We start from the raw sequence: 14,606 nt of genomic DNA on the forward strand, positions 1-14,606 counted from the left end.
CATCAGATAAATAATTGATTCAAGTAAGATGCTAACACTCGTAGGTTAAATTTCATGAGGAACATGATATATATTTTATCTCCCCAGAAGTACTTAATTAACTACAGTGGAAAAACAATAACTTTACAGTGGAAAAGCTAGCACACCCCACCCTACCCAAGTGGCTCAAAGTTAACTCACCAGTACTGGGACGAGGGAACACTGTGTGCTTCCTGATACCATGCACTGAGAAGGAGACACTCTCACTAATGTGTGTTTCTGCCAAAATGCTAATTTGAGTCTAATCGTGAGATTTCAGATCATCTAAATTGAAGGGCAGGGACTTCCCTGGTGGTCCAGTAGCTAAGACTCCTGCTCCCAATGCAGTGGGTGCGGGTTCAATCCCTGGTTGGGGAACTAGATCCCCCATGCCACAACTGAGAAGTCCGCATGCTGCAACTAAAAAAAAAGATCCCACGTGCCGCAACTAAGACCTGGCACAGCCAAAATAAATAAATACATGAATATTAAACAATAAATAAATACATAAATAAGTTGAAGGACATTTCATAAAATAACTGCCTCCACTCTTCAATAAATGTCTAGGTCATGAAAGACAAAATGAAGAACAGAACCAGATCAAAGAGACTAAGGAGACATGGCAACTAAATGCAACACATGATCCTGGATTAGATCCTCAACCGGAAGGCAGATTGTGTGTTACTGTGAAGGGCCTTGTTGGGACAATGGATGAAACTTGACCAAATTCCATAGATGAGATCATGGGTTGGCAAACTATGACCTGCTGCCAGTTTTTGTACCACCTAAGCACGCAGAATTTTTTTTTTTACATTTTTAAATGGTTGGAAAAATTTTTTTTTAAGTAAAACCTATATGACATCTTGGGAAAGTCAAAACTATAGAGACAGTAAAAAGATCAGTGGCTGCCAGGGGTGAGGGGAGGAAAAGAAGGATGAATAGATGGAGCACAGGGGATTTTTTACGGCAGTGAAACTATTTTGTATGATACTGTAGTGGTGGATAGATGTCATTATACATTTGTCAAAAAAAACCCCATGAAACTGTACAGTACAAAGAGTGAATCCTACTATTAAACTATGGGCTTTAGTTAATAACAATGTATTAATATACAATTATATTATATCAATTATAACAAATGTACCACACTAACATAAGATGTTAAGTATAGGGGAACTGGGATGGGGTGGGCGTTGAGGGATGGGAACCCTGTACATTCTGCTCGGGTTTTCCTTTTCTGGTTTTTTTTGGGGGGGTTCGTTTGTTTTGGCCACGCTGCACGGCATGCGCAATGCGCGATCTTAGTTCCCCGACAGGACTTGAACCATGGCCCCCTGCAGTGGAAGCATGGAGTCCTAACCACTGTACCGCCAGGGAATTCCCTGCTCAGTTTTTCTATAAACCTAAAGCCACTCAAAAAAGAAAGTCTATTAATTAAAATAAATTCTGTATTGTGACACATGAGCATTATATGAAATTCAAATTTCTGTGTCTATAAAGTTTTGTTGAAATGCAGCCAGATTTATTTATTTACATATTGTCTACAGTTGCTTTTTTGCTCAGACAGCAGGGTTGAATAGTTGCAACAGAAGCCATAGGGCTCACAAAAGACTAAAATATTTACTATCTGGCCTTTACGGAAAAAGTTTGCTGACCCCCGGATTAGATAACTGTGTTGTATCCATGGTAAGTTCCTGATTTTGATAATTGTACTCTGATTATGTAAAACAATACCCTTAATTTTTAGGAAAGATACACTGAAGTATATAGGGATAAAGAGACGTTATGGCTTCAACTTACTCTCACATAGTTCAGAAAAAAGAATTATGGACAGGCAGACAGATACGGAGCAGCCTATTTGGTAAAAAGTTAACAGTTGGGAAATCTGGGTGCTGGGGGAAGGGCATGTAGGAATTCTTTATACTGTATCCTTGCAAGTTTTCTGTAAGTCTGATATTATGTCAAAGTAAAAGGTTAAAAACAAAATGAAAAACAAAATATCATCGGTCTTAGAACCAACCAGACCTTGACTTGAATTCCTGATTTGCTGACTCAGTGGCCTATTTACAGAAGTGGTTTTGCCTTTCCAAGCCTGTGTCCTCATCTGACTTGTAAAGCTTAGATGAGATAATGCATGTTAAGTGCAGAAAATCGGCATTGATTCCAGGTGACCGAGTTGAAACAGCGACAGTGCCTTCAGGAAAATGATTCCCAGATGTCTGCTTGGAGACAGACATGGTCAAGATGAGTCAGTGTAGTGTCCATCTTCTGAAATGGCAGCTGCATTTCAAAACAGAAGGCCCTCTGTTGGGGTAAATGAGCCATGGTGATGGCTCCATGGTGGAGCCCCCTCCACACCCAGTTGAAGATGATGGACTCTGATCAGCCTGAGAAGTGGGTTGAGAAGATCCTGTGATCTGGGGACTCCTAGTGGAGGGGTTAGACATGATCTGAGTTCCCATTTTTGGTGGCAAGTTTAACTATGCCGAGGATCTAGGATCAGGACTGTCTTGTAGGCTTGGCCTCAGAGGTAGCTGTGGGTGCCATAGTTCAGTCTACACAAGTGTAGCTGTCCATTTGTGAATTCTTTAACAGCATTGGTCTAAGGTAGGAGGTGATGCTCAGACATCCAGTATTTATGGTGCAGTGTCAGGGGTAAGAAGCAATGGTTTGTGTTCATCTTGAATAATACAGACCAACATCAACAAATGCTTGATGTACTAGAAAGGTGCCTCATTCTGGAAGCTGAACCCACAGGACTCCCTCCCTGTGAGCAGTTAAATCATTTAGCAGTAGTGTAGATGCTGTTCTGTATGATGTTGGAAATGGGGAAGAATTAGATGAAAATCTATGAATGATTGGTATGCTAGGAGATATGGAAATCTAACAGAGCATCTGACCCACAGACATCCTTCAACAGAAATACAGGTGGGGCCTCTGCTTCTGGGGAACACCCAGGGGGGAGGTGGTGATGGTTCTCCTCTTGAGCAGTCTGAATTCCCACTTTGCCTCTCACTGAGATGCGCATCCTCTTATACAGGAACCACAAAGGAATATGATCTAAAGCTTACTTATTTGACAGCATTCCAAAAAGGTGGACTGATGACAGGTCATTGTAATTTTAAGTGTCCAATCCAGAAGATAATGGAAGAATATATTAGTAAAACTGTTGTGCCGCTGTGTATAAGTGACCAAAAGTATTTGTAAGCAATAACCTAGATGATGTGTTATTTTAAAAAAGCCAGATAGCTAGTTCAACCAATGGTTTATAGCTTTGTTAAGTGGGTTCAAAGACCCTAGAACTGGAAGTGAGGATTCTGCAACCCAGTTGTGTTCATCTAAAAGCTTTTTAGTACAGGTTCAGATCACATTAGTGTGTGTGTAGGTAAGAGAGATGGGGGAAGTGGGCGAGAGGTACAGAGAAAGAGGCATTACCTCTAGAATTTGTGAAGGGTCCCGAAACATACACTTTGCACCACTGTTCTCCTCCCCATCTTCTCTCTGACCATCCTTTTTATCTCCAAGAAGAGGAAGTTGAAGGCCTTCTGGGATCTACACAATGAAGAGCAAGTGATACAATTAAGCCCCTACCCTATGTCACAGCATCTTGTGTATTCCTTCAGGCTCCAGTCTTACGGAGAGCGAGACCATTTCCTAGGTGACTGAAGAGCGGGGGAGACATGCCCCTTACTCAGTGTTAGCTCATACCAACAAGGGGGTTTGAATCCAGATCTGTCCCATTTCCTGTCCGAGTTGTCTCCACCGCAATGTTTCTAAAGTTCCTCAGGAACCTTTCCTTTCCTGCCAGGAGCAATCTCAGCTTTGCCCCCCACATGGCTAGCTCTCCGTTCAGAAGTCACTGGTTGGGGTCCAGCACCTTCCACCCCAGACCACAGCCCCATGCATGGCAGAGCCCTCCCACCCTCCTTGCTCCAGTCTGCATGTTCTTGGGAGCAGAAAACACTACTCATTTTCTTTCAAAAAACAATCCTGTGCATTCTTGCATAGAAGGCAACTGTTTAAAAAATTGATTGTACTGTTAGAGTAAGACTGTTTAAAAAATTGATTTTACTGTTAGAGTAAGACTCTCAAAAAATAAAATATCTTTATATTTTAGCTTGTTAACTTTTTAAAAACTGATGCCCAAATATAAGAGTTGGTGTTCACAATCTAATACATTTGAAAGAAATAGTTTTTGAAATGAAGTTTAACACAGTTTCCTTTGAACTACACAGAAGTAAATACAGTTATGAACAGTGAGAGTTCATCTTCCAGTAAAGGTTTTCAAAATCAGAAGTAAGTTGTTAGCCATCAGTGTGTGACTGCCTGGGTCCCGTTCTCCTTCCACCTCATCCCTACCCCCCCGTATTGGGTCTTTTTTTCACATAGAAAACATGGAGGGGGGGGATTCTCTGAGAATGTCTTCCTGAAGCCTTGGGAGAGGGAGAGTCTGAACTGAGAAGACTGGGGGGAGTAGACAGGGCACAGCACGGGCACCAGCGTGAGTTGATGAAGCTCCTCAGGGCTCCCAGGGTGGAGACCCCCAAGGGTGCTGGCAGCCTTCTGCATGCCATCTGCCCAGCTCTGAGGGAGCCTGTGCATGGACAGTAACTGGACTCAGCCTGCCACCTCGCACAAGCCACATGCTCCGCCAGGGAATGAGTGTGAGGGACAGGCATCGCCATTTGTGCGTTACAGGAGGATGCGTACAGTGAGCCTGGTAAAGCTCGGACAGTGGGCTGCTCTGGCGTTGCAGATCTGCGATCTCTCAGAAAGGAGGAGGTTGTTCAGCAGCTAGTGAGCTGTGGGTTAAAGAAAAGTTGGGTTTCAATCTTTTCTTTAATAGCGTTTTTCCTGATTTTAAAATGAATGCACTCCAAGTATAGAAATAGTGGAAAATTCAGAAAAGTATAAAGAAAATAAACACTTGAAATCTTACCACCCAGAGATTAATGAAGCATAATGAAGAAATTTAAATCATCATATAATTCTGCTTCCACTTTCTGGAGATAACCACTGTTAATAGGTGTCCTGTGTTCTTCTATATATGCACATAGGAATACATAGCTTACATAGATGGGATCATACCATGATGCTATTTTTAAGCCTTTTTTATTATCAACATAATAAAAATGTGTCCATAACTAAATATCTACATTATTTTAAGAGTTCCAAAATAAGCAGTTTTTCCAGTCATCAGGAACTTTTTTTGTAAAATATATCGTGTGTGTGTGTGTAGTATTTTTTAAGGGGAAAAAGTATAGAAGAACATACATTTCTAATGAGAAGAAGGACTTCTTTGGATGACTTTTCTGCTTTGTACTTTGCTGTATTTTTCCAATAATTACACTCCTTAAAGTAACCACAGCTAATATTTTGGTATATTTCCTAACAATTTTTAAAAGTATATTTTAAAGCATCATTGGAATCATGCTATATATAGGATTCTCTACCCTCTTTAAGTCATCTAGTGGTATTCAGTGGACATTTGCCTGTATCACTGATGGCTATATGATGTTTTTTCATGTGGGGATATTATGATTTTGTTTCTTTCCTCTGTCATGGACAGTTTGTATTATTTATGATTTTTTTTCACTGTGTAATGCTGTGATGAATAGTTGTGTCCCTGAATTATTTTGTTTCCCTGTCTGAATACTGCTTAGAATTCAATCTTAGGAGTACAGTCGCTGAGTCAGCAGGTGTAAAACGTGTAAGGCTCCCGTTGCATATGAACAGACTGGCTTTAAGAGTTTCTGCTCATTAGTCCGCCTGCCGATGCAGGGGACACGGGTTCGTGCCCCGGTCCGGGAGGATCCCACATGCCGCGGAGCAGCTGGGCCCGTGAGCCATGGCCGCTGAGCCTGTGCGTCCAGAGCCCGTGCTCTGCAACGGGAGAGGCCACAACGGTGAGAGGCCCACATACCACAAAAATTAAAAAAAAATTAAAATTAAGAGTTTCTGCTCATTAATTACTTATCAAATAAGGTCTTGCTCATTGGTTATAATAAAATGTGTGCTGAAGGTAACTGTTATTATCTTATTTTTAAAGCAGATTTTCAGTCCTATTTGAAACATTTACAAATATTATATTTAAACATAAAAACCATGCTGCTTTCCCCCAAATTTTTCAAAAGTATTTTAAAATTAAAGGTAAGCAGTCATCTTAAAGAAAGTTTAAAAAAATAAAGAAAAAATCATCCTAATGTAGCCACAGTTATTGTTTTGTCAAATCTCCTTCCTCCCTTTTTCTGTGAATTTTACACATTTGGGATAAAAGTATATGTAGGTTTCATATCCTGCTTTTTAAATTGAACATTCTATTGAAAGCATTTCTTCCGTGTTACTACATAGTCTTCATAACTATCATTTTTAATGGTTACAAATTATTCCACTGACGTCATGTAACATAATTTATGTAACCATTTCCCTACTGAACTCTTATGTAATTTCCAGTTTTTTACTTTTATAACACAGTGGTGAATGTGGACTATTTCCTTAGGTTTGAATCCTCAAAGTGGATTAACTGGGTCTGGATTTAAACTTTTGTTCATTCAGAATTTTCACTAACTCATAGTGGCCTGTCTTATTGGTTAGTTTTTTTTTAAAATAAGTTTATTTATTTATTTATTTATTTATTTATTTATTGGCTGCATTGGGTCTTTGTTGCTGTGTGTGGGCTTTCTCTAGATGCGGCGAGCGGGGGCTACTCTTTGTTGCGGTGCGCGGGCTTCTCATTGCGGTGGCTTCTCTTGTTGCAGAGCACGGGCTCTAGGCGCACGGGCTTCAGTAATTGTGGCACGTGGGCTCAGTAGTTGTGGCTCGCGGGCTCTAGAGCGCAGGTTCAGTGGTTGTGGCGCACAGGCTTAGTTGCTCCGCGGCATGTGGGATCTACCCAGACCAGGGCTCGAACCTGTGTGCCCTGCATTGGCAGGCAGATTCTTGACCACTGCCCCTCCAGGGAAGTCCCTTGGTTAGTTTTAATTATTGAAACTTAATTCCAACAACAACGTGAAATTCAGGACGTTCCGGTTGGCAGGGAACCCAGTGGGAACTGTGATGTCCTTAGTAACAGAGTGGTCAGGACGCTGTCCTGTTTGCCAAGTGAGCCTTGGGAGCTCTGGATGTTTCGGACCCAAGGGAAGTGTACAACCACAGAGCACTTTCCTCGCGTGCCCTGTTGGTATACAGTGCGTGCTCTCTGCTGCCACTCACAGAAACCATTTATTAAGCAGCCTTTGCCAATGAGGAAAAAAAGCACAGAGGCAGGGAGGTAGTCATTATGTAACCCCCTCCTTTTTTTTTTCTTCTTTTTTCCCTCCTTTTTCTATTTCCTTTTGTGAGAATGACGTCAACTCGGGATGGAAATACATTTATGGTGTCTCCTTTCTGCTAAAGTAACCTAGAGACTTCATCTTCAGAGATGCAAAATTGAGATTTTGCAAACGTTCATAAATGCTTCTTTGTTGACCGTGAGCCGTGTGGTTTGGCCCCCAGAGTTATCTTAGATAGCACAAATAAATCTGGCGGCCTCCACTGGCCTCAAACTAAGCATTACACCACCCCCAGTCCCCCGCCGCCCCATTTTCTCCCTCCTCGCAGAATTTCCTCTTGGCCTTCAGCAGCACAAGCTCAGTCTTCTCATCCATATGCCCTGTTAAACTGCTGCCAAAGCTCCAGCAGTTTAGTGCATATGTTCCCTTCATCATTTCTCTTTGTTCTAGAAAAGGCTGTGTTTGGTTTCTGAACCTCCCCGCCTCCCCTCGCCTAATTCCACCATCACCACCGCTTCCTATAGACGTGAACTTCTACCGTCTACATGTTCATTTACAGAACATCCTAGATTTCTGCCATGGAGAGAACCTTCGCAATCTGCTCACACGTGCAAAATCATCCCCTGCACCCCTTCCCACAGAAAAATGTGTTAGGCGTCCCCGCCCCAGAGCTCGTGCCTTAGGAGCCCAGGTGGAGGGCTGCTGGGTCTCTCTGGTAAGCAGGAGGCTCCTAGGAGACAGTGTTACCTCCCTGCGCGGATAAAGATTCCTTCTTAGGGTTTTCTGCCGCTCCAACGCAAGAAAAGGACGCTTTATTCTTGGAGCCCAACAGTGTATAGGCAGAGTCGATCTCAATGGGTTATTCATGGTGTCCAAGAGAAATACTTCTGGAGCTGTATTTCATGTGAGATGGAAGTGGGCTTGGCACCCAGACAGCGGGGCTGGCTGCTCGCTGGGAATGCCCCGTGGCTGTCGGACCAGCCCGGCCCCTGCCTGATGTGGCCAGGCTCTTCTTAGCAAGTCAAGGGGTCTTCTGGCTCCCCCCCACCGGGCCTGCCTGCGCCCTGCGAGGCTCTGCCAGCCCGCGTGCGTGCGCAGAGACCCCCTGGTTGTTTTGGCCTTTAAGTATTTTCTGTCTCTTACCATGTGTGAAGTTCCACCCCGTTCCCCGAGCCGGGAGGTGAGGATGAAGGGTTATCAGAGCGTGGTCTCTCTCCTCAGCACGGGGGTGCTGTGGAAACCCTGGAATCGCTCGTGGAAACTTGGTTTATACAAAACACCACCTCCCTGTCATTGCTGCCCTTGCCACTTCCCTCCCCCAGAAAAGTATTTCAAAGAGGCCTCTGCCACAGCACCAACCGTGGACAAACCTGATGTTTTGCTTTGTCTGATAAATCCGACGGTGAACTATGCCTGCTCAGTACCTGGTCAGCAACTCCTCGGAAGGCACAGGAAAACCTTCCTAACGTGGAGTTAAATGTGTAGAATGGAACTGGGAGGAAATTCTCAGTGTGAGGGATTTTTTTCCCTTTCCTTTTCTGGGGGAAAAAAAGAGAGGAAAGAAAAAAAAGTTAATGTCAACTCATTTGGTGGAGATATTGTGCACTTTTCTACCTATCCCCCAAAGGGAAGTTTGTATTCTTTTAAATAAAACCATTTTAAAAGCAGAACTCAAGCCTAAAAGGATCCAAGGTTCTCCTGAGTTCTCAGAAGGTGTTGATTTATTTACTATAGTTAAAACATAATTAGTTCTCAGGGGATAGTGTGTGTTTTAAACGGCTTTATTGCCACCATATTAGTTTTCTGAATAATCAGAAACTTCTGTTATCATTATGTTCTAGTGTGTTCAGACAGAAACGCACTCTAAGTAGAAACAAATGTCAGAAATTGCTAGTTGTCACTCGGAGAAGGGACACCACATCAGCGGGGGAAGAGAGAACTTGATAGGATATTCTAAAGAAATGTCATCTAACAATGTCTCGGATAAACCTAATGACAGCTTGGGCAGGTACACGTGCACGCACACTGCCCCCCCAACCATTTTTTTTGATATTAAATGGCGTTTTCTTTGTCCCTTTTCCACCATTCTCACTACAGAGGCTGGGAATGGGGTCAGCATCCCTTGAAACCCGTAAGATGGCCCTTCCTTACTAACACATTCACAAATGAGTGCAAACAGTGTCCCCCACTTTCAGCTCCCGGTTCTCATGTCGTGTCCCTGTTCTGGCTGACTGGTCTTTCCCACCATTTGCAGGTTGATGTTTGAGATGCCACAGGAAATGGGTTTAATCGCCATCGCAGTCCACCAAACGCAGGGCAAAGGTCAGTCATCTTTTGTTACTGTTTCTGTGGTTTTTGTTTTCTAAAATCTGTGACTCTCCTGGCCAGAGAGCCAATTGATTGCATGTGCTGATCATCGACATGACTCGAGTCAGAAGTTGTTTTCACACACCCCTAAAATGGAGAAGAGGGAGGAAAATCAATTAGAAGATTGAACCTTAGAAGAATTAAAGCATTCTCTTAAACTGAGATGTTTATTAATTAATTGACATCCGCTTGTGATGGTTTTAATGTTCATTTACCTACGTCTTGTAAATTCTTCTTTCTGACACATTCTAGGCATTGCAGTGTGTGAATAATAGCTATGTTATAGAGACGTTTATTTTCCTGAAGGTTCTCTGTGAGGTGCCTTCTGTGTCTATACCGAGTGTCACATGGAGGGGTCTTTCATCTGCCAGCTGGCACTGGAATTTGCACGGAGTGGGCACTCGATCCACGATCAATGCGTATTCACAGAATGACCACAAAGAAGCCAAGGGCTGCCCAGAGCTTCCAACACCTGCTGACTCTCGGAGGCAAGAGCCCATATCCTCCCAGAATCCATCTGGGGTCCAGCCGCAAGCAGATTCGTGCTCAGTGGTCATACCGGGAGCGACTGGCCCCTGTCTCTCCCCACCCGCAGCTGGCAGCAGGCAGACCCAAACGTCCTTTGAACTCTCAGAGGCTCTTATGCCTTCCTCAGAAGAAGCAATGAAATAAGAAATCCACTGTTTTCGCTTCTTTCTCTTGAGCATGTCTTTTGAACATAACTCAAAAGAGAGAAAAAAATTTATTTTATTCAAGGCTGGGGTGCTCAGTAAGGTGGTTTAAAAAAAGACGTGGAACAAGTTTGATTATACCTCTCGTTTTGATTATGTTATTTTCTCAACTTCTATTTTTTTAAGAAAAATAACTCAGAGAGTTAATATCAGGGGTCATTTTTCAAATTCAGCTTCCTTTAAAAAAAAAAAAAAACAAGATATAATTCACATACCATACGGTCCCCCAATTTAAAGTGTACTATTCTGTGGTTTTTAATGTATTCACAGCGTTATGGGACCATCACAGTAAGGGCTCACTTCTAGCAAATGGCTTCCAGGACCTCTCCTGGACCAGCATAGATTCGATCCGGTTTCCCCACTGTCTCTGTTTTCACCTGCATTGCCGTATGTTGAGAATTAAACTGAGAGTGATGTTCAGACACTGTGTAAGACTTTATCATCAAAGTCTAAATGATATGCTCACAGAGGGAGGACATTATGCTAATTATTGGAAACTTGTTCAGCAACAGAGCTTCAGATTTTAAAAAGCTTCTCTGTTGTTGAGTTAACCCCAGAATAACCAAGCACGTTCATCAGTCATTCAGGTGGGACAAGGCTTTAGTGTGTGGCTCTGAGGCCTCAGCACTTTTTCTGGCATTATGTACATCTGAGTCTGTTCACGGTGCAGAATGGCCGGTTTCCTGATGGCGCTTTGTGTTCCAGGGCGGGGAAGGAATGCTTGGCTGAGCCCCGTGGGGTGCGCTCTTTCTACCCTGCTTGTCTCCATCCCACTGAGATCCCAGCTGGGACGGAGGATTCCGTTTGTCCAGCATCTGATGTCTCTGGCTGTCGTGGAGGCGGTAAGGTCCATTCCTGGGTACCAGGTACGTGCAGTTCATCACGGTCACATCCCCACCATGCATGCACATCTCAGCTCAGGTGTGTTTGTAGTACGTGTCTGAATGATTCCTTCATGTGGAGCCTCAGCCTGCTTTTGCAAAGCTGGCAGCAGAGTGCTCTTGGAGGTTTAGAAGCACCGTCAGGTTTATAGCTGCTTCAGGCTTGCTGCAATGTGATTATCTTCCAGAATTCCCTTTCTGTCCTTTTGTCAGATTTGTCAAATGTCCTAGTAAGGGCAAGCCTCTTTTTCCTTTCTGCCTGCCTCCCTCCCTCCCTCTCTCCCTTTCTTCCTTTCTTTCTCTCTTTCTTTCTTCTTTCTTTCCTTCTCTTTCTTCCTTTCTTCCTTTCTTCCTTTCTTCCTTTCTTCCTTTCTTCCTTTCTTTCTTTCTTCCTTTCTTTCTTCCTTCCTTCCTTTCTTTCTTTCTTTCTTTCTTTCTTTCTTTCTTTCTTTCTTTCTTTCTTTCTTTCTTTCTTTCTTTCTTTCTTTCTTTCTTTTCTTTCTTATTGAAGCACATTGGACTGGATGGGTCTATTTATCTGTGATGCTTTCTGGTGAAAAGGATTATTTTATAGGCCTAAACAAACCTTCTCATTTCCCACCTTCATTTACCACAGTCTGTGCTCAGCAAAGCTATCCCTTGTCTGTGGCTGCCTGAGTTCAATGTGCATGTTCGTTTAGGGCCATCTGCACCCAGCTGTAGGGACAGATGTGCCTGCTACATCAGTACTCTTGAATGCTTTGGTGTCAGTTATTAAGAAGACAAGGAAAAGAGAGCACTTAACACAGTCATGAAGCCTTCCTCCCATTCCCCAGGCTCCACGTGCTGTATCCCCCTCCTCCTTTTCCTGGAAGAATTTCATATGGTTATAAAAAGGGGGTTCTTGGGACTTCCCTGGTGGCGCAGTGGTTAAGAATCCGCCTGCCAATGCAGGGGACACAGGTTCGAGCTCTGGTCGGGGAAGATACCACATGCCGTGGAGCAACTAAACTCGTGCGCCACAACTACTAAGCCTGCGCTCTAGAGCCCACGAGCCACAACTGCTGAAGCCTGTGCTCCGCAACAAGAGAAGCCACAACAATGAGAAGCCTGCACACCGCAAGGAAGAGTAGCCCCCGCTCGCAGCAACTAGAGAAAGCCTGCGTGCAGCAATGAAGACCCAATGCAGCCAAAAATAAATAAATAAAAATTTAAAAAAATTCATTCATCTAAAAAAATTTTAACATGTAAAATAAAAATAAGGGGGTTCCTTCCCAGCCTCCCTCCCCACCTACAGCTCTTAACGTCAGGCCAAAAACAATTATTGTATTAATTTGTGAAGCAAGATGCTAAGATCATGACTTTGAAAGGGGGTCTGTCATGAGTGTTTCATTGGAGAAGCAGTCCTCTCCACTGCCCCTTAAGCTCCTCCGATGTGGCCATGTCCTCATAGTCATGGTATGTGGGACCAGGGTACATGTTTCCCGTATTACGTCAAGTCATTGGCACGTATGCCGAAGCGAGAGATTTGATACCGGGCGCTCAGCATCCTTGCTGTGTCTCATGGGCTTGGGCTCATCAGACTGTCACCAACCTTCACAGGCCCAGTGTGCAGCCCCTGAACTGAACACTTCACCTTGCACTAAGCAGTTGAGAAGATAAAATTCTGTTGTGGGGAAAATATCTTTAACCCTAGCAACAGGTTAATTAGTCTTAGGAAAATAAAGTAAAAATTTAAATTAGTCTGTTTAACTTTTTCATGGCTTTAACTTTGACCTTGTAGCCTCACTTGTTAACTTAGCAAGCACTTTCTGAGTGCCTGCTGTGCGCGAAGGCTCTGCCAGGTGCTGGGGTAGCGGGTGGGGAGGTGGAAAGCTTGCCCTCAACAATGGACCCAAGGGTGTGTGTCCCCATTCTCCTTTAGAAGCTCCCCCCAAAGTTCCTATCCCATTTCTGCAGCTGTCCAGCTTAGCCTTATCTTCTTATCTGTATGGTTTTGGATTGGCTTCATTCTTATTCTATTTTCAGTCTTATTGAGATGTAAATGACATACTGCAGTGTATAAGTTGAAGGTGTGCAGCATAATGACTTGATATGCGTATAGTGTAAGATGATCTCCACAGGAGGTTTTATTAACATATATCAGCTCATATAGTTATTTAAAAAATTTTTTTCCCCTGTGATGAGAACTTTTAGGATCCACTCTCTTAGTATTGGGTTGGCCAAAAAGTTTTAGTAACAGCAGACAGAAAAACCCGAATGAACTTTTTGGCCAACCGAATATTTCTTTATTTATTTATATAACTTTATGTATTTATTTATTTTTGGCTGCGTTAGGTCCTCGTTGCTGCGTGCGGGCTTTCTCTAGTTGCAGCGAGTGGGGGCTACTCTTCGTTGCGGTGCGTAGGCTTCTCAATGCGGTGGCTTCTCGTTGCAGAGCATGGGCTCTAGGCAGATGGGCTTCAGTAGTTGTGGCACGTGGGCTCAGCAGTTGTGGCTCGTGGGCTCTAGAGTGCAGGCTCAGTGGCCATGGCGCACGGGCTTAGTTGCTCCGCAGCATGTGGGATCTTCCCGGACCAGGGCTCGAACCCATGTCCCCTGCATCGGCAGGCAGATTCTGAACCACTGTGCCACCAGGGAGGTCCTGAATATTCATTTTTCACTGAGTTTAATTAGCTTACACATTACAGCTACAGGGTGGTTGAAATAGGCCCCCCTTTGTGCTGGGTTGGCCTCTCTTACACCCTGCCCTTCTTGTCCCCGGCCAGATGTCACCATCTGCACACGAACCATACCCAGCCTGGTCGGACCAGGGGCAGTGTGGTGGCCTGCGTGCCGTCCCTTCCGGAACCCGCGCTGGGCTGCCCGCTCTTGCTCCTGTTGCTTTTCTGTCCTCGAGGTCCTGCTGGGCTTCTGCAGCCTCCTCCCATCCGTGTATCCTGCTCCTATTCTCTTCTCTGTACCTCCAGGTCCTATTTGCCCTGAGAGTCCTGGCTCAAATGCCATTCCCGGAAACTGCTAGCTACAAACTCTCCCTCCTCCAATGCCATGCAAGCGCTTTAAATATCTGGGCCAGGGCTTCCCTGGTGGCGCGGTGGTTGAGAGTCCGCCTGCCGATGCAGGGGACACGGGTTCGTGCCCCGGTCCGGGAGGATTCCACATGCCGCAGAGCGGCTGGGCCCGTGGGCCATGGCTGCTGAGCCTGCGCGTCCAGAGCCTGTGCTCCACAACAGGAGAGGCCACAGCAGTGAGAGGCCCGTGTACTGCAAAAAAAAAAAAAAAAAATGTCTGGGCCACTTTTAGGGCACCTCCCATGGATTGCTTGAAGCAGGGTTATTTGTGCTCTGGTTCTAACTCCT

The 14,606-nt window shown here is 44.3% G+C and overlaps 1 protein-coding gene across 2 annotated transcripts in view; it reads left to right on the forward strand.

Annotated features, from left to right (window-relative positions):
- Positions 1-14,606, forward strand: part of HLCS (holocarboxylase synthetase) — a 191,416-nt gene that overhangs the window by 169,448 nt on the left and 7,362 nt on the right. For both annotated transcript variants that reach the window (XM_081234649.1, XM_081234650.1), the window contains 2 exons: positions 9,544-9,611; positions 11,093-11,253. In XM_081234649.1, coding sequence (XP_081090775.1) covers positions 9,544-9,611; positions 11,093-11,253 — 229 coding nt within the window. The remainder of the gene's footprint in view (positions 1-9,543; positions 9,612-11,092; positions 11,254-14,606) is intronic.

The sequence above is a fragment of the Mesoplodon bidens genome, assembly GCF_964165515.1.
Source record: "Mesoplodon bidens genome assembly, chromosome: 5".
Classification (NCBI taxonomy): domain Eukaryota; kingdom Metazoa; phylum Chordata; class Mammalia; order Artiodactyla; family Ziphiidae; genus Mesoplodon; species Mesoplodon bidens.